This window comes from Poeciliopsis prolifica, unplaced genomic scaffold (assembly GCF_027474105.1).
Source record: "Poeciliopsis prolifica strain line A6 unplaced genomic scaffold, Auburn_PproV2 SCAFFOLD009, whole genome shotgun sequence".
NCBI classification, from domain to species: Eukaryota; Metazoa; Chordata; class Actinopteri; order Cyprinodontiformes; family Poeciliidae; genus Poeciliopsis; species Poeciliopsis prolifica.
In genome coordinates, this window is record NW_026562384.1 from 6,847,517 (window position 1) to 6,875,443 (window position 27,927).

Genomic DNA, 27,927 nt, shown 5'->3' on the forward strand with positions numbered 1-27,927 from the left:
AAATATCCTCACAATTATGGTTAATACAAACTTATAATAATCTGCAAGGCTGCCTCAGATGTTTTAGTGTTTAAAAAAAGGGAAGAGAAATCTTACACGTTTTCTCCTGCACTTTACTTTCTTGTTAAATGATAATTAAAACATGACATGATTACCTCAACCTTCAGTTTGATCTGCCGCCCATTTATAAATGAGCTCAAATCCCAAACCTCAGTAAAATTACAGTGAAAAATTTAAAGGGTGATTATGTGATTGACACCGCAGGAATCCTGGGCTTACAGCTGGAACCCCGGTGAGTTAATTTTTATTGGAGCGCAAGGGGCAACTTAGGGAGTTGCGCTCAGCCAGGATATGTTTGCCTTTGTAGCGCTGCGAGAAAATTTAGAAGAGGCTGACAAACAGGAAACAAAACAGCTTGAATCCAATATCTAAAGTATTAGAATGAGCTTCTCTGGCAATGTCCTCACAGACTGAAATTTCCTGGTTTGATTAAAACATTGTTGTGTCACTTGGTCGAACAGCGGAAAATGGAGATGATGAAAATGCTAAAATCAGCAAGAACTACATAGTATACTAACTTTCAGTCATCTGAATATGAATACAAGTGCTTGGATCCGATATTTGGTAAAATATTTTGTATTTCTGCTTCAAATACAAACTATTAAAAGTCTTAAAACTATCTTTGGCCAATTTGATAAACTTTCACTGGACTTTAATGATATAATGTGGTGCAGATTGTAGTTAAATAGACGCATTATTCATGGTGAGCAGTGGAGATATGATGATGATGTGAAAGAAAGTTTGAAAAGCATGGATTAATGGTAATAAATATTGGCACTGCAATTTTCCAAACTGGTTTGTAACTGAATGTTTTCCTACTAAGGTGCAATCCAAAAGTTATAGTTTACATTTAATGAGGGTAAAGTTTGAAGTTGTACCACGATTCTAAAAGGTCACAGTTTTAAATCTACTAAAATTTATCGCCAAACTAGTCTCTCAGGTTTGTCTTTTTTTTATTACGATAAAAGAAACTATATAGTTTCCTCCAGTCCTATATGTACAACTTCTTAGGGAAGGACCTACTGAATTTTCTTCTTCTATTATCTTCTGATATTTTGTTTGAAAAAAGACAAAGTATAGTAGGATATTTAATCACTTTCAGGTGATGAAATATTAGTAAGAAGCTGATGTGTCTATCTCTGTAATAAATAATAATAATAATAATAATAATAATAATAATAATAATAAACACTAGTGGATGGACGGCTAATATCAACTTGTTAGATTCCAAATAATATTTTATAAAAACCACAACAAGTAAAAAGACATAATCATCTGACACATTATCAAAAATCTTCAGAGATATGTTGTATGTTGTTAAGCTGTTTGTTTGTTCTGGCAAATTGAAATCAAGAACATTTAAGATTTCTAAGCTATAATATCAGACCAGCCATGCTTACCTATGGTTAAAAATAAGCTTTGAAATGGTTTTCCATTAGTACTACAGCATATTAACAGTATATGTTTGTTTCCCACTGTTAACGAGCTTTAAATGCTACCGAAATGACATTTTTCTCAAGAATAAATGCTTTATAAATGTCTGAGTTTGGTTGTAAAACGATGTTTTTTTGTCAACAAAGAGCATCTACGGACATATTGTTTTCCCTACAAAGCAAGATCTCGTACACTAGAAGTAAAACAGCATATACATCAGAATCTGCTTTAAACTCTGTCTTTATGAGACAGGAATAACAAATAAGAAAAGACTGGATGGGTCATTGACTTATTAGTGTGTTTTATTTTAAATGAGAGCCTAAAATCCACTGATAATCTTTACATTTTCTGTCACTCAAGCCCTCCAAGCAAAGGTTCCCCCTTTGTTCTGTCAGCAACATGGTGTTCTGCAGGCTTGCTTATAATTTCTCCTCCTTAATGACTTTGTCAGCATACTATAAGGACCTAGCATTTTGTGTAGTAAATATGCAAGACACTCATCTCTCAATGTTGCAGCAACTTGTTTTCCTTCACTCACCAAGCGCAGCATGCCATTGTATGCACATACATACAATTCACATTTATTATGAAACCAATGTAAAAATGAGGACCAAAATACAGCTTTCAGTCTCTAAATTACAACCAGAAATATGAATATAAGCAATATGAATGGGGAGAAAGACGTGAACTGACTGTGTTGTTCTTTGTCCTTTATGTGAGCAGGTATTGGCTGTTCATGCTCTGCAGTCACAAACAGCTGATAGTTCATATGACCAGTCAAGAGCAAAATTTCCATCAGAACCGATTCACAACAGGTATTCCCATCTCCCGAACTACATAGCAGCTCTTTTCTGAAAAAGGTAAAAACAAGTGAGGATAAATCTTGCTTGTGTAATGAGTTTTTCCCAACTTCATACCCACAAAGCTATCATATTGTGGCCCTGCAGACATGTTGATGAAAATGTGAGTCACAGCTTAAGTTTGACTGTTGAAGACACATAGTAACGACCGTGAGATTTTAGACAGTGTTTAAGAGTTAGTGAGTGAATCACATCTCAAATCTAGGTTGTCTCAAAAGAGAGAAGGAAAACTTGCAAAAAGGAGCATCAGTAAAAGCTTTTGGGCCATGGGGTCAGGTTAAAACACTCTGTTTGTCCTCCAGACATCCACAGTTTTAAGAAAACCAGCGTAGATGCAGAGCAGCTGAGGTCATGAATAACCTGACCTCACATTTGTATGATGCCGCTCTTTTTGCAAAGTTGTCCAGCAACAGAATTCAATCTGACATTAGATCCACTTGCACACACACAAAAGACGTGTCTTCGTTCGGTTTATTGTGCTCAGACAGTGGCAGCGACATTATTTACAAATGCACCCCATTCAAATGTGTGAGAAGTTAACAAAAGGAAAGAGGTCACACTGTCAGCGCTCAGACATCTTTCTCCGGATGTGTGTGTGGGCAGGAGGAATCTTCCCCTGAGCCAACAGGGGCTCAACACACACAGGGTAAACATCCATGGACTCAATCCCTGGTGAGTCGATATTGGGCTTGTCTGAGTGCAGGACTTTATTTTTCTCCCCCTCACTCTTGTTTTTGCTGGCTCTGACCTCAATTCCATAGGGGTCATTTGCTTATCAAAGGCAAGGACTGGAACTTGCAGGTCCTGAGTGTGTGTTCATTGTGAGCAAGGAAATTCAATTAGGCGTTGCCCCTTCTGTGTGTGAGGGTAGGACTCATCAGTGGATATAGGAGGATTAGGGCTGGGTGAGTCTACATCAGGGCCGTGCACCGTTTTCAAGGAAAAGAGTTCACAATGGTTAAGGCGAGACATCACAGATGAACGCTTTTTGCGAATGAACTGTCTGCACATCCTGGCAACAAGTCAAAAGTAAACTGGAAGTGTGCTATTTCCTCTCTTGGATCTTTTTTCCAAACAGATGGTGTCGATGTCATCACCGTCACCTCGGGTTCCCAGAGCTTGCTTTCAAAGTTACTAACAATGTAATTACCTGCAAATTTAGCTCTGATTGAGGTATGATGCCCAGACACCAGGTCAAAGGATCACAAACAAGTTTGGAGCTAAGCAGAATGTTAAAATGACAACAAAACATACAGATACATACCAGCTTGTGCTGTATTTAAAATGTGCAAGCCCTGTCAAATTGAGGGTATGTGTTTCCATTTTAAAATTCTAGATATTTTTTCAGGGTGAAACTTTTTAGCCAATATTGTGACATTTTTTTTTTTTTTTTTGGCTTCAGATTAACTTTTTATGCCTTCAAGACGAAGATGATGGCAAGCGAGGAATGGCGCTCGCCAATACGGTCATTCAAGAAAACATCAGAAACTTTGCCCAGAGATGGTCTTGTAAGGGGACAAGATGGGATCCACCACAACTCTCACTTCTATTATTGTCTTGAGGTCTGGTCACTATGGAGCGCACTGAAGTACAGTAAAATTTCTTCCAGAGCATTGTTTGAGAAACAATCCTGCTGCATCCTGTGGGAGGCAGGCATCAGAAGATGGGTACACTGTGTTCATGAATTGAGGAGCACAGTTTATAACTCTATTTCGCTAAGCTGTGCTGTTTAAACAATGCTCAATTGTCACTGAAAGGCCCAGGATGGGCCAAGAAATCTCCCTCAATCTTATAACCATCACCACCAGTTTGAACACTTGATACAAGGCAGGAGGGACCCATGCGTGCATGCCATTTGAGTCAAACTTTGACCTTTCCAGATTAATGTTGTAGCTGACATTAAGACTAATCTGACGTCCTTCCACACAACTGCTGCTCACTTGATATTTTCTCTTTTCTTTGTCAAAAGATGAATCTGGGTGAAGTTCTGAATAGGTCAGAGGTTTCTGAAAGTCACACCAGCCACTCTGACCCCAAGAACAAAGTTACCATTAAGTTGCTTAAAATCCCTCTTCCTTCTCATTCCGATGCTCCAATTCAGAAGTTCAGAAAGTGATCTTTACCATATAATATGCCTGAAGTTTACTGAGTTTCTGTGATGTGACCTTGGAATGTTTTTCAAGGTCCCATCTTATGTAATCAGCACATAACTCTTTGTCATGGTGGAAAAGGAGCTGAGCTGAAGTTCTTAATTTACATTCCAAGCTTTTTTCACGATTAAAGGAACAAGCTCCTGGATAAATGTAGCTAAAATAAGTTTCCTCTGAAGGGTTAGTCAATTGAGTCTTAGTAATGGCATCAGAATCTGAGTTATGATTGACACTGAGTTTCTGAACCTTTGAGTTTCCTTCTTGAACTTGTAACCCTGGGCTGCTACTTCATACAATCTCATGTAACTGATAAATGGATGGATGGATGGATGGATGGATGGATGGATGGATGGATGGATGGATGGATGGATGGATGGATGGATGGATGGATGGATGGATGGATGAATGGATGGATGGATGGATGGATGGATGGATGGATGGATGGATGGATGGATGGATGGATGGATGGATGGATGATGGATGGATGGATGGATGAATGGATGGATGGATGGATGGATGGATGGATGGATGGATGGATAGAATGTTTGGGTTTGTCTGATTAAATGTTTTCTTTAGGTGACATGCACTGTGTGTTTTATACACAAGGAATTAGATGTTTACTCCTTAAGAATTTATGTATTTATTTTAAAGAAGTAAACTCACTTAAGCAAACTAGTTTTCAAGACTATGCAGGAACCCTGTGTGAGTATTCTAAAGGTAACCTTGGGTCACAGAGCCAAGGGTATTACTGCCTTTTGATCAAGTCTTCAAACTCCCATTACCATGTAAAGTAGCACAATGATGGGTGGCCTATGCTAGCTGACTCCAAGGAGCTCACAATGGCAGGTGCTGCCATAAGTGTCTGTCTCCTAACAAGGATAGCATGGCCTTCTGAGTGAAGCATGGCTCTATTAAACAGCTAAGAGAGGAAGGAGCAGAATGGGCGGGGCCAAAACAAGCACTGAGTTCACCAGGAATACACCCAGACTTTCCGTTCAGGGCTGCTGGCAGGACAGTGTTCTGGGTCAAGGCTCTGCCTCCGGTTATGACCAGCTTTTCAAGAGCTTCTTTTGATTGAGCTGTCCATTTTCCACAATGAATGCACACTGCAAGGCCCCTGCTGATGGACTGAATGTCGTTACAGATTATTCATGGCTGACAAACATGAGCGCAGGTAGTGCTCCAATCAATCCGGAGAGGTTCAGTCCAATGCCACTCCAAGGAGACTGACGAGCATCGATTGCAAACTGAAAAGAATAAATAGTGTTGGCTAGAAGAAACTCTAATGGAGGCTACAGTATGAAATACCCCTTCAGATAATCGCACAGGTTTCCTGGATGATCTCAGAAACATGAAAGAGATTTTTTATCTCTTTCACCAGTCAACATGGATATGAATTTTAAGTAAATCAAAATGACTTAAATTAATACAAAAAGTAAAGCTTTTTTTGTATTAGTGAATATTTTATTCTAATCAATGCATTTATATCAGTTTGGAAATCTGACTAAAATGTTATTTATTGAAATTTTACTGAGTAAATTTAGTTTTGGTTTCAAATGTGGTGCTAGAGTTGGACTTATAAGGTGGAAGATTTCTCATGAAAAAAGTTGAGTCAAATGTGAACAGTCCAAATTAATTCTGCATAAAGAGGACATAACATGATGCCTAAAATATATCACAAATGATCAAGTAATGTGGCTAAATGGTGCATGAAAAATGATAATTCCTGGTGGTCCATAGAAGGACTGAGATAGTTAAACAATTTAGAAATGGTTTTAACAAATAAATCATATAATATAAACCATGATTAAGGGAAAATAATTTGGGGAAATCATGATCTGGAGTTATTTTAGGATAGCTTTAGGAAAGTGAACATGAAAAACGGCCTTTTAGTCTAACAACTTATTTTGGCAAAAAAATAAGAAAAGTTTAGCTTGTTATCAGCACAAAGTTTGAAAGCCAGCCTTTGAAATTCATCTGGATGCTTTAATGAATGTAGTGGGTAATTTGTCCAACTGTGAAGCCACTGTTGATGTTAAAGTAAAAAAAAAAAAAAAAAAAAAAAGAAATTTATATATATATATATATATAGATAGATATATAGATAGATAGATAGATAGATAGATAGATAGATATATAGATAGATAGATAGATAGATAGATAGAATAGATAGATATATAGATAGATAGATCTATATATATATATATTTACTTTGCTTTAAGATATGTTATCTGAAGATCGCATTTCTCAAAACAGAAGAATCACTTTAATTTAAAAAAGGCAAATGCCAAAACACATTTGCCATGTGTTACAGCAGCTTGAAGACAGACAGATATTATAGTTGTAAAAGTATTTGTGCTCCTTGAGGTTTTTTTTTTCTTTTTACATTTTGTCTCCTTACACCCACAAGCACCAATTCACTTCAGACCTAGAAATGGATGGACAGGAATGTGCATCCATCTGTTCTGAAATGAAAGGCTAATCATTCATAATTTCAAACATTTTTTTCCCACAAATAAAATTTGAAAAAATGTGGCATACGTCTTTGTTAGGCAACCCCAAGCTGCTTCATAGAACCACCTATCAATGTAATAATAGCAGGAGTCATTTAGTGTATGTCTCATCAGCTTGCACATCTAGACTGATGTTTTCATCATTTTTCTTTGTAAAATTGTCCATTTCGAGCTAACTATCAAATTTCAAGTCTTGTCACATATTCTCAAATGGCTTTAGCGCTGAATTAAAAAAAATATCTAACACATGAATTTGATCTATTCACCTGAAGGAGAAGCTGGCTCAGTGCGTAGGCCTTGTGCCCTGGATTTTATTTAAGGGTATATGAGATTTATGTTTCTAAAAGCCAACTATGCCATTCCTCCCACTTCCTTCACTTTATGTGCTACTTTATGGGGTTTTTTTCAACACAAGAATCCCCCCAAAAATACATTAAAGATGGTAATGGTAATGTAAAAATTATGAAGTTCAAGCGGTGTGGATACTTTTGCAAGCTCCCTTACCGTCTAATTTATATGATGGGTGGAATAAACTCATATGTGTGTAATTTTTCCATGTATATCGGGCCTCTGAATATGCTAAGCTCATTTTTGTGAGCAGATGTCTTTAGAACAGTCAGGTAAACAAACCAATTATTTATCATCACACAAACAGACGTGATCTCACTCATGTTCAAATATAAAAGATGGAAAACAGTCCAATTGAGACTGTTCTTTCATTCATGCTTTTCTTTTTTACATGTTTGTGTGACTGAGTTTGCCCATATTATAAGTCTAAGCATGAACTGCACTTTTTGTGCTTTCTTTATGTGCATATTCAAGACTTGGCAGTGTGGAAAAAGAGTTTGAGTACTCAACTGTCCAAGCAGAAATCCAGATATGTCACCCATTGAAAATGTTTGGCAAGTCGTGAAAGAAGAAATTTTGCAAAACAACCCTTATATCCTGAGTGGCTATATCCTTTAGCAAGAGTAGAAAATATTTCATTTTTGCAGATGAGGTAATTACTTTTCAGATCCTAAATGCATGAAGTATAAACACAAACCTGCTCATTGTTCTTCTTATTGATGTTTTCAGATAAAAAAACAAAACAAAAACAAAAAACAGAGCTTTTTAGATGATCTATTGATATCCAACTGCTTGATTTTCCTTACTGTAATTTACTGTTAACCATTTGTACTTTACAGTCAGAAAATGTATCCATAATATCATATCAACAGTGTTAGCTATGTCATAAAGTTTCAAGAACAAGAAGTTTCCTAAATATGTTTTGACTTCTAACATATAATTATGAAGAAGAGGTGAAACATGAGCCACATACGGTTGTTCGACATCCTGGTCCTCAGGGCCGATTGTCCTTCACACATTAGACGTGTCTCTGCTTCAACACGCATGAATCAAGTAACTAGTGAGGCTTAACTGGACTCTCTATAACTTGATTGCATGCTGAGGAGGCAGCTCAGACATTTTATTCATGGTTGTAGAAAATGGTTGAATTGCCTCAATTCAACCTTTGACTAGGATTGAATGTAAAAGTCTCTGGACAGAATTTAAAACAGTTTATGCAAATTATGAAATGAGAGAGCTTGCATTTTCCCAAAATCTTATTAATCTTATATATTGATTAATGTTTCTTGTTTATGGTCTGGATCAGTTTGTTTTGTAAAGGACATAAAGACAGATTTGCTGTGACTTGGCACTATACACTATAAGTAACCTATTTTTTTATGAAATTGAAAGAAGTTCCTAAGTGTTGCTTTTTATATTTTTGAAATAAAGATAATTATCAGAATATATATATATATATATATATATATATATATATATATATATATATATATATATATATATATATATATATATATATAATGGATATAATAAAGACAATTTGTATACCTTCTATCTTCAATGTGGTTTTACCTGAGATAATTGCATGGTGAGATTGTTGAATTTCTCCTACTCAGAAGAGTGAGACCATCACTTAAAAAAAAAAGAAAATCTGTGCCATATCTGTATGAGACAACAGCACATCGAATCTCTCAGCAGCTCAGGATGCCATTATGTTTCTACCTGCACAGGTGTTCACAGGTTTGAAATGTGATAATGATTTGAATTGAAAAACATCAAAATAGACTTTCTGTGTCACAGAGCAAAGACATCACACAACAGACATTAACGTCAAGTCTCCACCTGCATATTTCAGAATCATGTTTGGTTGCTTGCTAACGCACAAAGGTCACAAGTGATTACATCAAATGGACATTGATTCAAAGCCATGGATTTTTCTATTTACACTGTCCCTCCATAATTAGTTTGCCTAGCCTTTTCCGAAATGTTACACACACACGTGCACGCACGATCGCAGAGGCAAGTCTGTGATTTACCACCGCGCCCTTACCAAAGTGCCCTTGTTGTAATTACTCTCCATCCAATATCCTGACCCTGATGATTGGCAAGAGCAGAATGTTCTAGAAGCCACAGTCTTCAGGCAGGAAGTGTCTGGGACCTGCTCCTTTATCTCCCACACACACGTTGTCCTGGCGAATGAGAACACGTCAGCGGCGAAGGCCTTGAGCACTTTGCTTCTGCTTCCATTACACTTTGCGGAGTGGGAGGATCTGATAGAACGTTACCCACATGAAAGCCATGATAATTTGCCCAGACTAACACGTTTCCCTCCTCCCCGGTCTGACATGGCCTTGGGTGCTGAGGTAAATAAGGGAAGCTGGAGAAGGTAAACCAGTCTGGCTCCAGTCTGGTTGCGGGGTGATCTGTACCAAACAAATTGCATTACGGTTCTCCCCTCCCTTCTCGCAATCGCTTGGGCCTTCTTGTGCCTTTGGCCGGCAGTGTTGTCTGACTTGAAGAGCAGAGCTTTTTGGTAATCCAATGAAGGTGTGTAGGCGAATGTAAATACCGAACACAACAAACAGCATTCAGTAAACAGGCCTGGGGGTGAACAACCACTATGAAGGCCTTCTTTTCAAACATCTTGCATTCTTTCTTTAGTTTGTTTTTGTCCCTAACATAGCCAACAAAAATGTGGAAGAAGACTGACATTAAATAGAAAACTTCTCTGTTTTTTTAATATCTTTCTCTGTTTATGGTACATATTATGCATAACGTAACAGCTTCAACATAAAAACCTCTTAACAACGAAGCATTATCTGCTCTCATCAGTTCAAAGTATGATTGTGTGTGGCCTGCATCTGTAAGAACAGGTGGTCAAAGCACTTGGGTGTTTTTTTTTTTATGGAATAATTTTGAGTTGTTTCAAAAACTATGCAGGGAAGTACAAATACTCCCTAATTGGAGAAAGGTACATACAACAGTATCTTATCTGTTAATCACAGTATTTTTTGTTTTCAATTGATCTAATAGTAAACAGCCTCCCAAAAATCCAGCGACTTATGCTTTTCAAAGAAATAATGACCCATATCTTCAATAGATAGATAGATTTTAAGACATATTTGTGTGGCCCTTTAAAAATATGTCTTTTTATTTTTTAGTATTTATTTATTTAATCAAATAATTTTGCTTTATAATTAATGAAAGCATTTCTTGCCTTTTCAATAAAAAAGCTTTGAGATTCAGAAAAACTTTGAGGTTGAAGATTTTGGCCAAAGACAAAAATGAATATATAATATATATATATATATATATATATATATATATATATATATATATATATATATATATATATATATATATATATATATATATATATATATATATTTTTTTTTTTAAATTAGGTGCCACTTGCTTTACTTGAAAGGTTCTGATATCTGTCTGACACTGAAATGTAGAAAATGGTCACAAATACAAAGTGCCCAGTGTCTGTTCAGTCTGGTCCGCTCTGACTGGACAGAGAGTCACTATTTTCTTATTCTTGGGTTTTCACAAAGTTTTTCACAGGAAGTCTGGGAACCAACATTTCTGGCTCAGTGTTGTAGCTCTTATTTGGAAAGTCACAACCTTGAACATAGAGAAGTTTCATCCTTATCTTTTGTGGTGAGTCCCAGGGGGTAGAAAATACAAAAAGGCTCCCATAAATCAAGCTACAAGTGGAAGAGGTAAAGTAGTAAAATAAATGCCTTTTTGGGTTTTACAAACAAAGAAGCACAAGCTATCTTCTAAAATAGTGTCACTAAAAATACACATTTTTGTTCAAAGGAAAAAGCCTGCTTGCTCAAGGAAAGCATTTAACGACAACAGATGGATATGGAAGCTACCTGCTAACTGTGGTGACTCAGAAAGGACAACTTCAATCATTGGCTCAAGTTACCTACACTTACCAACACATTTTACCCCTGATTACATGAGATAAAGACTGTTTAATCAGACTCAAGTCCCAGGTCTAGATCTCAAAGCTTTGGAGCGTGGGATCAAGTCAAGGCTGACGTTTTTGATTCTGCACGTCAAACGTGATTCAGATTCCCTCTTTGGTGCAGTACTTGTTGCTGGTCTCTGCTATATTCCTCATTTGAACTTTCTATTATTTCTCTATTATTCATTCAAAAAGAACTCTTCATAGTGTTTTAAACTTTGAGTGTCAGTTTAACTTTTTAACTAAGTTGTGACAAACAAATTAATCTTTTTGGGTTTGAGACACTTTCAGACTGCCATTATTGATTGCGTGAAAACTTGTGACAATGTGAATTCAGCACTGAGAAACACGAGTTGAAAAACTGTGAATAGCCCTAGCTGGATTTTATTGTCACAGTATTTGCAGAAGATGAAACATAGATGCATATTCAGCTTGCAGCCCTCAATTTCCTCTTTCAGGAAAGATGCAAACCTGACATCACCAGGAAAGATTTTAATTGGTGACACTTCTGTGCTGATCAGAAGGAAAAAACAAATAACTGGAGAAGATCTGAGATTTGTGGCAACACTATTTAAGTCACTTTGGGTTAGGGGTTAGCTATCTGCACTGATTCAATTAAATGCTGTGAATTAAACTGTAGCAGCCATAACAAAGCATATTAGAAGACTTCTGGGCAGTTTCTACAAATGGAGCAAAACAATGGAAATTATGAAACAACTATTACCACAACACAGAAAATCTACAGAATCAGATTTTGTTTAAGTCTTAAAATGAAATTTTGGGAGAGTGACGGATAGTTTTCTCAAAGCCCATTAAAACCAACTAAATATCGCCAATCAGAGAAAGAGAGAAAATAACTACTGAAAACTGCTAACAGTCTCAGAACATAATCTGCTTAAATCCCCACCTACACATGAAGCTGATTTTACAAGCTTCCTGATCGAGCCTGAGCCATGTTGTCGACTCCAGCCTCAACTATAATGCGACGCAGGATACCGAAGTGCAGCAGACGAAGCACGGATTGAGCTTTTAAATATTTATTTCTTTGTTCAGATGTGACTGTATTAAATATTAACACAGCAGATGCAGGACAGGCAGTGTGCACTTTATAAATAACCTAATACTGGAAATTGAGAAGAAGGGGTCAAAGTACAGACTGGACCCCTGAACTCAAAGGAGAAATTTAGAAGACATAATGGCTTATAGTGCAGATGTACTGCTGGAATATTTTAAGATTATTGCTTATTTGAATATGCAAACAGTTTTTAAAATAATTGTTATGTAATTATTTTTATTTTTAAATGCATCCATACGTCCAGCTATCTCCAGCTGTCAATGGGTAAGAGGCGGGCTACACCCTGGGCAGGCCGCCAGTCCATCACAGTTCTTACATACATCATATATTTCAATTATAAAATTATAGATGTAAAGGATAAAACAGACAGTAGACATTTAAAGTATTCAGATAGTCACTTTTTTTCCCATTTTGCTATGTTATATTCCAAACTGCATTATTTTAATGCATCTTCCTCACAATTCAACCCACCAAAAAAATCCATTACCACAATGTTTCTCAGATTTACTAAAAATAGAAAACCAACATTTCACACATATGTAAGTATTCTTTTCAGTCTGAGAAGAACTGCAAAGAAGAAAGGATGAAACTCCCTAAAGTTCGGTGAACTAAGCTGGTGGCTTCATGTTTCAAAAGACTTGAGGCTGTAGCCGTCGCCAAAGGCGCATCAACAAAGTATTAAGTAAAGAAGGTAAATATGTAAGTAAATGTGATTTCTTGGTTTTCTATTTTTAATACATTTGTAAAACGTTCAAAAACCTTATAGCACATTGTCATAATTGTGTATTTGTTTGTAGAATTTTGTGAAAAGAGATTTATTCTTATAAAATGTATAGTAGGCTATAAATATGAAGTGCAGTGTTCATGCTGGATAAAAAAGACAATATCGTCACTGACATTATGTCAAAATAAGTCTTTCTTTTCTTAAATTGGTCTTTTGTTCTTGGGTTGATTTTCCCATTTCACACTAAAACAAGTTAATCAATGGGACACAGTGTGCGTGTCCCATCTTCTGAACTGTAAGATGGCTGGGCATGTAAGTAGACTGTTTTCAGTTGCATATAATAGTTTGAAGACTTGAATGTGGCATTTAGAAATTGCACCCAAGGATCGAGTAGATTTGTGGTGGTTCATAATTCTCTAATTTATATTCTTGGTATATTAATGCCACGCAAAAAAACGGAGAGTGCTTTTAGGTGTGCCTCAGTTTGATCAGTGATGTGAATGAACACATCAGAAACTCAATTGTTCGAAGGCAAGGCCACATGAAAGTACGTAAACTTTTAAATTTGAAGAAAGTTAAAAGGTTTTCCGAGAAAATTCCCTCTCACACTCCACAGCAAATAGAAGTAATGTTGGTAACTCTGACATAAGAGTAACATTTCTCATTAATGTCAAACGACAAGAATAAAAAGGTTTTGTGTGTTTTTATTTTTTTACACAGTAAATATTTGGTTTGATCGCTATGAATTTACCACATATACAACTAAAGAGATCAGCAAGACAGTTGGTTCGAAGGGTGCATGGGCAATTTTGCATAATATGTTCCTTGACCTAATTATGCATCAGCTTTAATTTAAGTTGATCCAACTTTAAAACAATGCAGTTCTACCAATTGATTTTTTTAGTCAATACCAGCTGCTTTGAGATTTCTAAAGGAGCTGAGACACAGAATAAACATTCTTGGGAAACAAACTCTTGGCCTAAAACAACAGAGATAAATTATTCAGTTGAATCATAAAATACTAAGAATGGCTTCAGGACGCGGTCCTGACCAGGCCCTTTCCTTTTGTCCTTGCCTCATTGAACAAGCGCTAAAACATGCGAGTTTTGTCCTTTAAATTTTTCTTTAATTAAATGTGTAAGTAGCAAACAGAATCATCACAAAATTTTCTTCCAGATCACACACACCTGTCGACAAAATTGAAAAATGTTAAAAACAACTGGACTTTTTTTCCCACCAGTTTTTGAAAAATGTTCTGCCTGTTTTTCCACTCCATCACCCACCTGACCTTAATTCAGACTCTGTTTGAGGAACGCTGTCCATCCGCTGTACATTGATGTGAGTTCTGAATGCGAAATAAGGACTTACATGTTTGGATGCCTGTGGTTTCACATGAACCCACATCGTTTGAGAGACTTCCAGAGAAGAAATTTTCAGCTCTTTTTTATGTTTCATTCAGCACTTCATGAGGAAATTGAAGCTATTCTTCCTCCATCACTGCATAAAATAGTCCTTTTGCTGCAACACCAAAAATCCCATAGTCAGGACACCCTGCAGCTTTCAGTTTTTTTTATTTTTTATTTTAAAAAGAAGAGAACAGCAAGTTGATGTTTGTTTGAGGACTGTGTAAAATCCCCACACTGGAAGTCTCCTTGGGGCCAAACACACAAAGCATTATCTGTCAGCCACCAAGTTCCTCTGTCTATCAAAAACAATCTCTAAGGACTATTTAGCTGTCAGCCACCTAAGTACACCTCCCAGCTCCACTATTTTTAAACGAATTTGAGCAGAGCAGGTGTTGATTGACACCACAAACTCCCACTTTGCCTCCCACTGTCAGCATAAACACTCGCTTCTTTCATTTCCCAGGGATGTGGAGGTAAGTAGAAAGATAACATTACATTACAGTAAAAGCAAAAAATAGACTGAGGAAAAACATCAGAGATCATTGCTGATAAAATACCAAAGCAGGAAGGAAGTTCACCTGCTACATCCGCCCTACTCTTAGAGATTTTAAGATAGCAAAGTTTAAGGAACATTGTGAAGGATAAGTTTCCTTTAAGTGTGTAAATAGCAATCAGAATCAATAATACAACGTGTCTGTGCTGCTGCAGTAAGGCCTCATTTCATTCACGTGTCTCGGTTAAAGCTTTGGAAACTTTACATTCGACAACCTTGATGCGGACCTTATTGTTAAGCACATTTACGAGAATAATTTCTGCTGCAAATCTAAAGCTTTCTGTGTTGAGAAAGCTATTCATCATGATCTGAAAGACTTTTAAACATTTTTGTTGCCCTCTTGAACACACACACCCACATGACAAATGAAAGCTCCAAAGATTGTATTGATAACATGTCTGTCTCTTTGAGATGAGGGTAATAAATTAATGCTGTTGTGAAAGGAAGAAGTAAAGAAAGAAAGAACAAGAGAAAGGAAAAGGGGAGAAAGAAAGGAAGAAAGAGAAAAAGGAAGACAGAAAAAGAAAAAGAAAGAAAGAACCAAAGAAGTAAAGAAAGAGAACAAGAGAAAGGAAAAAAGAAAAAAGAAAGAACGAACTGCTAAAACTGCCGAATGTATTCCAACTTCCAGGCAAGGGCGCAGCTTTTGTGAAAGTGACAAATGTGAAATTAGCTGGGAGAAAGCGAAGCGTGAGGCTGACGTGGAGTATGTTTTGGTGGGAGGACAAAGGCTGCGCGTGTGGGAGAGTAGAACGGCAGCGTTGTTGTTTGACAAATGGTAATTATCTTTTTTTCTCCCACTTTTGTTCCACTAATTGCAGTTAATTTTGAAAAATTTTATTCCTGCTTGTCAAGACCAACTTCACAGGAACATAAGCCAAATAAATTACCAAATATAAGCACATCTTAAGCAGAATTTGGAACACCAAGACATGTGGCTCTTGTGTCAGCTGGTTGCATCTTAATTGTTTAATTGTTCCTGCTTCTGGGTTTCTTGTGCGAAAAGTTGCTTTTTGACACATTCCCAAAGTGTGAAAACAAATTTTACCATATAATATATGAAATGCTGCCAAACTTACAGTAAGTGTCAGATGTTGATCAATATTTAAATGTGAGCTGGGAAATGCAACTTTCAAGAAAAGAGATGCATGGCCAGGTAATAGCAAAACTAATGGGATGAATGGACTGATACAGTTTTAAGACCTTTTTCTCTATTTTTATTGTCCAGCTTTGTTTGACCTACTCAATGAAAATGTTTAAGGGTTTCCAAGGCTGTATGGGAACCCTGTGCTATATAAGCTTCAACTCTTCTAGGAAAGCAACTCCACAAGGTGTGTGTTTTAAATATTCTAAAAATCTAAATGTGCTCTGCAGAGCATATTCCATCTTCAATACCTGGGGGAAAAAAATGCTTTCTTCTCATCCATCCTTCAGATTTGCAAAAAATGAAGCATGGTTTGTAACCCAAGAGAAAATGTCTCAATTGCTTCCAAAACATATTAATGTAACCACTTATAAGTTTTAACTTATTCTCGAGAACCAACACATTGCAGTGTCTGGTCTGCTAAGCTGGATGTATTGCTGTAGCTCTCAGTCATCTTAACGCCAGACAAACAGAAGCTTCCATTAAATCCACTTTGACTTTCCTCACATATTTAAAAGTGTGTTGCACTTTAAAAACACAATTTTTCTTCACAAACGTGGATGCACAAACTCACCTGACCGCCCTGAGAGGTCTAATAGAAAGAGCTGGCAGATGTGTCACAGGAACAATTCACCTTCCCATCTGTTTTTCAGTGCTTCTTTGCCAAATCCTTCCTCCCCTCCAGCAATAAAGGAAGGGATAAAATTCAAGTCCCATTATGTGGAGGCAGCTAATAATGCCTTATCAATTAGTTCCTTTGGCAACTGATCAATGCTCAGCAGGTGGGACACGGCCATTTCCTTCACTTAGGGCTATATTGCTATGATTCCCTTATTTCATTCTGCTCATTTGGTCCTGGCACTCAGACCTATCAAGTTTGGCCTAAATTGCTGCAGAACTTTTCTTCAATATTCTGTTAAAGATTTTGTTTAATTACTATGAGGTGGCTTTGGAAGAATCCAGCTGAAATTCTTCTCGTCTCAGACAAAGTGACAGGGAGCTTTTACCGCTTTCAGGAAAATGCCATCCGTGTGACGTTCCTGTAAGGGTAAATGCATCCATGTTGTGACCTACAGAGCTGAGAAAATGGAGAAAACAAGTGGAGAGGGAGAAAAGCGGGTTGGGTGGAAGTTGGAGTAAGGGAGGTGATTGGCTGCTATAATACCAGGGATGAGTACTGTGGTATTAAAACAAAGGTTACAGATCATTTAGGCTAAGCCTGGCTTATCTCCCTCTTAGATCTGAAATTAAATATGTCATCACATTACAATCCAGGATCCGGTTAATCAAAAGAAACATATTTTCTACAAATGATGCCTGCAGACGTCAGATATGGCAGAAAAGCAACATTATTATTTATTTTTTTAAAGGTCTGGCTTTAAAATAATTGCTATTGACGTCATAGGTGATATTTGAACTTCAGAAGATTGACAGAGGGCAGGAGCCGATGCAAAATAATAAAAAAAACTAGCATGTTATAGGAAATGGTTATACTTTCTTCCTTATGTAGTTTTAAATTATTTCACCAATCATAAAAAATAAGTATTTCTTTATGAATGTGGTATGTTTGATCCCACCGTAAACGATTTCACAAAGCAAAGTGTCTCCGTCATCTTCTGTTTTCACTGAAGACGCCTTGTTGACATCCGTTTCAATCAACAAAGAAAAAAATATAATCTCCTGTCTTTATAAAGGCGGTTACAAAGGCTTATTGAAATAAGAATGTGAAATGCATGCATTTTCCACCTGAGAGGGTTTGCTGCTGGGGTGACAATCCGAAGCGTGGATCAAAATCGTTTCCATCAATGCTGGCAGATGAAATGCAAACACAATCAAATCAGTCTGGCCAATACATCGAGCCCACGCTCAAATGCCAATCTCGCTTCCCCTCATCATGTGTCTGATGAGAAATCATAGAGTGGGAGAATCTCCTAATCTATGCAAACATACTGTCAGCATTGATTTGTTCGGGGGGGATATTTCTTTATTAAGACTCGCCAAACGTCTTCTCTTGCCGACCTGGGAAAGACACGGAGTTAGCTAGCTCCCTGAGAAGCAGTCACAGCCGTACCAATTGAGATAAGTTACTGCAGACAGGTAATGAGAACCGATAGACTCGAGGACAGATCAATATGAGACACTGGGACCGGGAGGGGGAGGACAAATTGTGACATATTTTTCCTTTTGTCTTCTCTAAGGAATTTGTAAAAAAAGAAATTTAAAAATAAAAAAAATCTCTTGTCTATATGTGTGGTGTCCAATACAAAGGGATGTAAACTGTTTCTGAATTGTAGACACAGCCAGCTAGAGCTACTCTTTTGTCTTTGCTGCTCTGAATCAGGTTCAATAAAGCAGACTGTCTGATGATAGCGAGGTCATGTCTGAAATAGAGTCTTATCCACATGTCATGTTTTTTACTGGCTGAACTTTGAGGACTGAGCAGCACCGATGAAACACGCTTGCACTTCAGTCCTGGGTCTGTTATTAATTTAAAACTTCACAGTCGCTTTGACATTTGACAGAGTCTGCTGCTACTGAGTATGGATGGAGTTTGCTAAATCCTGCTTGTGCTTTGCTGGACTCGGACTTGCAACAGAAACGCATCTGATATCCCCTCAGCTTTGCTCTGTGGATAAATCTACAGCTCAATTTATTAATAATCCTTATCAGCAATCACTTGCAAAAGGATCATCAATATTTTCAGACTCAACAACTATTAAAAGCTATGGCTGCAATTCACAAATATTAATTCTGGTCTCATCCTATTTACAAAGCAATTAACGCCAAATGCACACAAACGAAAGTATGAAAGTTTGAGTTATTTTTGTGCCGTCAGAATATTACTTTTTCCATTAACATACCATAAACAAAGAGGACAAGAAAATCAGTAAGGTTTAGTAAAAGTTCTGGTGCTAGGAATACGAATAAAACTTCTTCACAGGTTGTAATAGCAAATCATGTCAATATCTGTAAATGTCTATTTTGTGCCTTCAAACTATTAAGGAACATGTTCACAAACTTGTTGCACAATTTTATCTGTGCTGGTTTTTAATCAAAGATGTGCTGTCAGACTTTCCTATTCATAATCTCAATATAAATACTTCAAATCTGCCTGGGTTACGGTTTATTTACATGGCAGCCACATTAAATATTAAGCTCTGTGCTGCTTGGATATCTTCAATTTTCCAAGTTCTATTTAAGACTTTAGAGGGTGTTTTTGTTTCATTTTCAAAAAATTTGATTACCTATTACAAATATATTGCCAAGGGATATATATATATTTTTTTTAGTTCTGTTCATAAACCTCTTGATATCAAAAACTATTTGTTGTAACATTAATTAATTTAACATTAAGTTTGATGTGTATGGAAACATAAATGTAAACAGAAATCACAGTTCTGTAAAAAATTCAGACTTTGGGGATTTATTTAACACCAGTATATTAAATACCGTACAATCATATGCCTGGTGCAATAAAGATTAATGTGCCGTTTGTTACTTATTTGTCCTAATTTGCATTGTTAGAATGCATCCATCCCTTTACACCTTCCCACCAGTGTTAACCTGTAGAGTATTTAAAATCAATCAATCTGAACTGCAACAGATCCTTTCCAGTACAAAAACTAAAATACTTACATTGATAAAGTCTGAATTGACTAACTGTATGGTGAACAAAAGGAGTATTTTAAATAGCTGCTTGACATTAGGAAACATTTATAATTTAATAAGCCTAAATGAGTAGCTAAATCAAAACTGGAATACTCTATACTGATGAATTTATTAATTGTTTTTCCTGAAACCTCTTAACTCTGTTTTCAAAACAAACAATAAATAAATAAAAATTCTCTCCAAAATAGAGCTTAAATCATGCATCATTTCATCTTGTGAACTGGATGAATTGTCACAGCCCCAGCCTCCATCCTTTAAAATCCCTCTTTCTTCGGGGATGGCGTTGCCCTCGGCCAGAATCTGGAGCGATAGAAGCACTGGTTGCTTGGTAACAGGTACAAGTTTAGAGTCCTGCATGATCGTGATGACCAGGGCGAGAGGACAGCCTGACAAGCCTGTAATGCACATATACATGTTTCTTTTAGGATTGGGGATTGGACCGAGCTGTCAGCAAACTCCTTGGGGCACGAGTGACATTAAACAGCACAAGTGCCTGAGAGATCGATGCAGGTGCAGCCACACTTTTGGAGTTTTCTGTAAAGCTGCGCAGGTCCACGTATGAGACATTCAGCATCAAAGGCTGTGAAACCACAGAGTGAAGGCGGGAGCTGTGAGGAAGCCTTGAACTTCACAGGCTTTCTAAACATGGAGTCCCTCACTGCTGCAGGGGTCCGTGGCAGCCAGCATGCCAGATTTGTTTCATAGACAAATAAATGCAAACTGCAACAGCTCACGCACATGGCAAATGCGGCATCATCATTAAATGCTGGCAGGGTAATGTTGGGTTTGTAATCTGGTTTTCCCATAAACTCTGCAGTTTATAGCCTGCATCAGGTTCTGGTTCTTTTATAGGGATGAAACAATTCACAATCTCCATGTCAAAGTGAAAGAGGAGTCTCCAGGATGTCACCCATCTGATCGCAGCATGAAACCTCGTCTTACACATAACTTGCCTCCTTATTTGGTCGTAATGAAAAAGTCTGTGGATATGAAGAATGGTAAAGAGAGATTGTACAGTGATAGAGCTGATATCAGAAGTACTGCTGAAAAATTAACTAAAATATTGCATGTATATATAAATATATTTAATGTAAAATATATGTAATGCACTGTGAGTATCAATGCTCATTAGGCAGGTTTTGTGTCTGCACACTGTACTGTACCAAATATTGCATCAAAGCAGACCTTTGCGATCACACTATTGAACACACTCACACTCCGATGATGGTTAAGATTTTATAAATTGCGCATCTCCATTTTCTGCTATTTCATCACTGTGTTCAGCGTGTTGATCTGCAGATTTTCGATGTCAAAGACTGAAGTGCATCTTAATTGAAGTGTATGTCTTGATGATCACGATTTCAATCCCCAATCTGCATCGGATGTCTAGTAAGATGATTTGAAAGTTACAGATTGTGAGTGACAGAGAGTGGTGAGGAGTCGGGAGGGAGTGAGGAGTATCGACTCTTCACCATGCTGTTTGGACACACCACAAATCCCCAAACAAGACAGGCAGAGAGAGCAAAGCTGTCTTTCAGCACTTCGATGAGTGTGAATTTTAAAAATTAATCTGAAGCTCAGCTGGCCTTTTAAGACTTCAAGGGCCCACTTTAAAGTTTCTAGAGTGCTTGTATTAGTTTCATTTCAAGATGCTTTTATTTTAATTATCTCTCCTTTCTGTCTTCAGCATTACACTTCTGTTTTCTTTCGTCTGCACATGAAATGAAAGCCCACTGATCTGCATTAGTGTACTTCTCTATGGGAAAGTTACCTTTTGTTTCTTCAGTCAAGATCTCAAGATCTGATATTATCAAAACAGATTTTTTAGCAACTGCATTTATATCAGTAACAGTAACAAGGACTTGGATTTCTTAATAAAAACTATGATAATTCATTTTTATAAGAATTGATTCTGACTAACATTTTGCCATGACCATGCAAATTCATGAACAGCCTTATGTGTGTCACTGTCAACTCCATGTACTTTTATTTACAGTAGGATGACTCCTACCGGATCAAACCAAGACTTCTCACACAAAAGGTACAGAGATAAAGCAACAAAAGAGTTGGTGAATGACAACAGGGGTTATTAAAAAGATGGAAGGTGTATTCAGCTCATCTTTCACCCACAGTCAATGTGCCTACGCAAAAAGTTACAGAAACTAAACCCTATTGAAACTGTATCCCATTGCTGTCTGTCTCTGGCAGCATCAGCAAGCTTAGCTGCAGTTCAAAATGCACCTGATGTATCACTGCATGCATAATAGATTGTTTTTTTTTTCTCCTTTTGTTTATTTTGCTTATAAACGGTTGGCTACATTTATGGGCACCCCTTGTAAAGGTGCAAAAATACCTCAAATTAGTCAAATATTGCAGCAGCACAATTTCACACAGAAAATAATTGAAAAATCCAACCTTTGTTTTTTTTGGGAAATATTTAGTCCCATCAAAATCACCAGAGATAAAGTTATGGGAATTCCTTAACCATGCCTAAGAAATTAAAAAAAAAAAAAAAGAACAAAAGTTTCTAGAAACTTTTTAATCATGAGTAATTAATTTCTGGTTCCTTGCGGTCAAGTTTTTTCTATCACAAAGACCAAATTTCCGTAAGGCTCTGGTTAGGAGAATGGAAGAGAAACCATATTTGTCTTGCTCCCCATCACAGTGAAGGAAATGCTGAGGGAGATTTTAAAAGAAAGAGAAAAAGAAACAATACTTCAAAGCTCAATGTTAGAGAACTGCATCAAAGAGTGGTCCCTACATCACCATTTTCTAGAGAGGTGATATTCGGTCACTTTTAAATGTGTCCTTTTCAGCTGTAGAAAAAAGCTGAATTACCATCGCAGCACGTAGTCGGGTTCTACACAGACCTGATAATGACTCAAGTATTTGGATCAGGTGTGTTGACGCAGATACATTTATAACAGTGGCAGTACACTTTCTTACCACATGTTCTTCAAGGTTATGAAATCTAAATGAAGAAAACTACGTGGTGTCTTTTTGCCAAAGGGCAAGTCGAGGCATTCACACGGCTAATTGTGCCATTGGTGCTTTTAATAAAACAATTATTTTGTCTCCACAGAATAAATCTACTCATATTAATCAGTGTGAGATTACACTGGATTGATTTAAAGTCTTTTTCACACATCTTTGCTTTACTAGGGGTGCCATATAACGTTGCACATAAAATTGAAATTATTTTGTTTTCACATTCATTCCACCTTCCATTCAAGATCAACATTAATTGTTTTAAATAAGCTTGGAGAAGATATAAACTTCATCTGTGTGAAGAGAAAATCCCACAGTTACAATCATTACATGAAGAGGCAAAAAAAAAAAAAAAAATATTCAACTGCAAACTTATATTGACAATTTCACATTTGCATGTCTGTGTAATCAGTCGTCAGGCGGTGAATGGGTGGTTCAAATTTGCAGGTCACTTCTGAATCACTACACTGCAGTGTCAGACATGCTTGTGACACCAACAGCAGAGGCGGGGGGACTGCAGCACAACAAAGGGAAAAAACAAACAGGTCTCCAAGGTGATTGTGGAGATTTCTGAGAATGAAACCAATGTGCTTATTATGAGAGTGGCAGGCTAAATAGGATGGAGGATGAGCCAGGAGTCTGATGGAGCACAGTAATCACCGGCAATTTGCCGACCTTTGTTTCAGCACACAAACACTTTATATAATGTATCTGATAGATGTTGGTCTGTGGCTGACGACTGGAAAGAACGGTCAAACAAAGAATCCTGATATTGGTTCAAACACAGCAGAAATACACGGCAAAAGTAGCGATGGGTAGGTTCTGTGTACCTGTGGCTGGGTCAACAGTTCGCTCAATCAAGTGGTCGTCCTGGTGAACCCATTCTCCGTTGCACTTGAAGTAGATCTGTGTGGCTGGGGTCGAGCGGCAGGACAGGGTCACAGGCTTGTTCTTCACTATGTATTCGTCCTCGGGCTCCACCAGGAAGTGAGGCAGGAGGTCTGAGAACGCAGCGGGAAGTGCTGCTGTGGCCGGATGCTCCGAACCTTGGAGAATAAAAGAAGAGAGACAGAAAATGAAATACATTTCCAAGCTTTTGAAGTTGTGTCCATAAGGCAAACACTGAGCCTATTTGTTGTAACTGCTGAGCGAAGATCAAATGCAGAGATTCAGCGCCCTTGGTAAATTTCAGCTCATATGCATGCACGCGGGACGAGACAGTAGAAGACAGACAGACAAAGAGAAGGAGCAAGACAGATTTGTATGGTGTGGAGTTAGCAGTGACAGTGCTCAGCCTTGTGTGCTCCTGGCTGGGTCACAGGGGCAGCGCAGTCCATGTCTTCACTTTGGCTCTTAATCACAGCCCTTTTAACATCAGCGCTGATGGACCAGCAGCCATAAATCCTGCCTCAGTGACAAGACTACTTCACACTGTGTTATAGTGCTTTTCTGCCAGGACTCTAACCCAGCCTGCATTAAGCTCCGCACCACAGATAGGACAGAGTCTCAAGATAGGTCACAGTTAAAACAGCCCGCTGACTTAAAATCACTTATCTCCACATGTTTCTAATTACTTAATTCTCCTGTATGATAACCTCGGCACATGGAGGAAAAAAAGGGGAAGATACAGCAATGTGCAACAGGGTTCAAACCACTGGAAGTTTTCATGATTTGTCGTGTTACAACCACAAACCCTATTGGGATTTTATGTGGCAAACCAACACAAATGGACAATCAATTGGGAAGTGAAAGGAATGCTTTTTTAATACTTTCTATTCCTTTAGCACCTCACTTACTTCATGTATTCTTCACTTAATCTTTACACATCATGTATCGCTTATTTGCTTTGACTTATTCCTCAGTGTGGATTACTTGGGCTTTTGTCGTCTTGTGTGAATTTTATGTCGCCTACCTCATGAGAGTTTTGTATTTAAAAAGACAAACATGACAGTGTCTTCAATGCTTATTTTTTTCACATGTATTTACTGCTACTTATTTTTTACTCCATACATCTAAGTAAGTTTGCAAAGCTCTGTAAGTCGTCTCTATACCTACGGAGCTGTCGTTGCTTGGAAAATTCACTACAGTGTACGACAGACTTCTGTGCTTCCTAAAAAATGTTTAAAACAAACACATGATGACACAAAACTGCCTGCAGCGCACAGATCCTTCCTCTATGAACACGCTTTCTCTTTCTCTAAACATATTAGCCCTGCTTGAGAGATAGCAAGCAGACATAGAACAGAGCAGAAAGAGGGGAAATAACCTCTTTACACTGCCGACACACAGGGGAGATCAGTAAATCCCAAAATAAAACCCCTTTAAAAGGAGCGCAATATTAATTTACTGCCCTGAATCCAATATGGCTGACAGGCCAGACATTAACAACCTTCTCCATCACTCCCCGTGCAGCAGGAGAGGAAAAGGAGTCCGCATCTCTCATAATGAAACGGCAGCACTCATCCTGACCTTTCTCTCCGCTTCTCGTCCCGTTGTCCCTCCCCCACCGAGCCTTTTGTTCCTCCTAAGAGCACGCTGAAGCTTTCGTTGGGGATTACATGAAGTTGTGTTATAAATACCAAACTAGATAAATATGTTATCTGACAGTTGCTTCCCCTCCACACATCACGTAATGTCTTTCTTTACTTACATGTTTTTTTTTCCCTTTGCTTCACCCTTGTGCTGAGTTGCTAATTCATCAGGATGAGATTCAGAGAGGCGCGCCGGCGCTGCTGTCGCTGAACCCCATTAATGTTTCGTGTACGTGTTTAACTCTTAATGAAAACTAAATGTTCTGTGTCCAATGAACGACATACATCACTTGCTGACACGTTGCCATTTTCCCTGTTTCTCCCGAGCACATTTTGCATATTGTACGCGTTTGCAGAGAAAAACATGGCAGCTCTTCTGTGCATGACAACACAACCGCCTGACATTATTTACTCCATATCCAAGCGTGTCTCCTGTCTCTTGGTGTCACGGAAAAGGCCACAGTTTATCATGAATAGTGACTATAATTGCTCTAAAGCGAAGCCAAAACTTTGCTAATAAACAGCGGGGGAGCAGCAGGTCAGGTTGTTTGAAAATGTGTTGGTCCTAATGATGGCGGCTTCTTCTAATGCGTGACTTTCAGCTTCGTGACCACGACTATTAGTTGGCTGAGCTGACCTTCCCTCACATCCCCTCCAAAAAAACTCTGCAAGCTAAAAAGATGGGCTGAAAGATGAAGACTGTGGGAGAGACCTGCCACACACCTGCCAGGTTAATCGTTTCTTAAAAGACAGATGATATTCGAGCAAGGAGAGGGAGAGAAAGAGAGCGAGAGAAAAAAATCCCCAACGAGCTGCAAGTAAAGCTTGATGTTGTTAACATGCCACTGCTTCTCATTTGCAGGGGTCACAATTGGCATGAACTCCTAACTTTTGATGATGTTTCCAATTTGTATTTGTGTGTGGGTGCATGGCAGTGCACTTCAAAGGAGGTGGGGGGTAAGCCTCCCATTTTATTGCATGTTCTTTAGGTTAATGAGGTTAAATACGTAATTTCTTTGGAGAAGTAAATTATCATTTTATGGGAGGGCATTCCAGTCACGCACTACTTTATGTCAAACTCATAATGAAGGGCTGATGGTGACTAAATTGGCTTAGATTATTGTCATGGCACAACATTTCTTCAAAGTCATTCTACACACAAACACACAGAGGGAGTATAAGCCACTTAGCAGACTTCTTGCAGGTCAATGCACACGCTAAATAAACATACTATAGCTCCATAGGCTGTGAATTATATTTCTCTCTGAGTGGGAGTGGCTTAGGCCAACATCATGTGTCAAAAACATACAAGGTCATTGACAGGTCATTGCATACGTGCATAAACAACAAACACCAGAGGCTAAATGTCTCCCTGCCTAATCAGGCAGCCAATGAAGATGATTTATCCGGTGCAATATGCCGGATGTGATGCAGGAAGGCTGCAAACCATGATGTTTGAAAGAAACGTGTAAGGTTTTGAACTCATATTTGGCTCCTGCCGCTTCGTCAGAGACAATTCAGCTGGCAAAACACACAAACACACACGCACATATTGCTAAACACACAGAACACGGATGCTCCAGCTGTCAGTGTGCTGAGCCATGATGTCCAGGGCAGATTTCCTGCTGCAAACAGACTCCATGTCTCATCTGTCCAGCTGACCATGTCAACTCCCAAGTCAGGGGCACATCTACAGGAGGAGCATGAGGAGGACGTGATGAAGTGTTTGTGATGCAGGGAGAGAGACAGCTGCATATGCTTCTAAAACCCAAAATAGAATAATGTAACCGCAGTAGAGCTGGGTGATAAAGAGGCAAAATGCTATTACAAAATTGTTCACAATACAACGAATTTAAGCTATGAATCTTCCACAAGCACAAATATTGCTCTAGCGCTATGGAAACTTAAAAAAAAAAAAAACAATGCTTGTACCATCCAAGCATGATGTTGTGGGGTTGTTGTGCAGCAGGAGGAACTGGTACACTTTATGAAATAGAGGAAAGAACATTTTATAGAAAAACTGGACCAAACTTCTTAAAGAGTCGGCTATGATCTTCTGTCTGTCTTAATTATAAAGTGACTTAAGGACAACAGAGTCATTGTTCACAAAGTCCTCAATTCTATGGAGAAGTTGTAGTAAGATCTGACAAGGCGAGTGTGAGTCGGGCTACAAACCTGACAATACATTTGTGGCAGCAACAATCCCATCAGTCATGATTTCAAAACATAACACATTATCAATTTATTGAATGTGTCAGGGGGAAAATACTTTACACAGCAGTGCTAACAAGCCAATCACTTTTTTCCACTAAAGGACAAGTCAGTGTTATTCCAGTTCCCCATTCCAAATGATTAAACATTACCATGCCTAAACCATAAAGTTTTTAAAACAAGAATTTATTTTAAGAAGTGTTTTTGCACTTCTCCAATTATCTATTTCACATTTTTTTGAGCTGTATTATCTCCAACTGATTTTTCTTTCTGTACACACCA

General features: G+C 37.9%; 1 protein-coding gene across 5 annotated transcripts in view; it reads right to left on the reverse strand.

The window, feature by feature from the left end:
- Positions 1-27,927, reverse strand: part of unc5a (unc-5 netrin receptor A) — a 198,086-nt gene that overhangs the window by 94,358 nt on the left and 75,801 nt on the right. For all 5 annotated transcript variants that reach the window (XM_055034635.1, XM_055034637.1, XM_055034636.1 and 2 more), the window contains exon 2: positions 23,734-23,949. In XM_055034635.1, the coding sequence (XP_054890610.1) occupies positions 23,734-23,949 (216 nt within the window). The remainder of the gene's footprint in view (positions 1-23,733; positions 23,950-27,927) is intronic.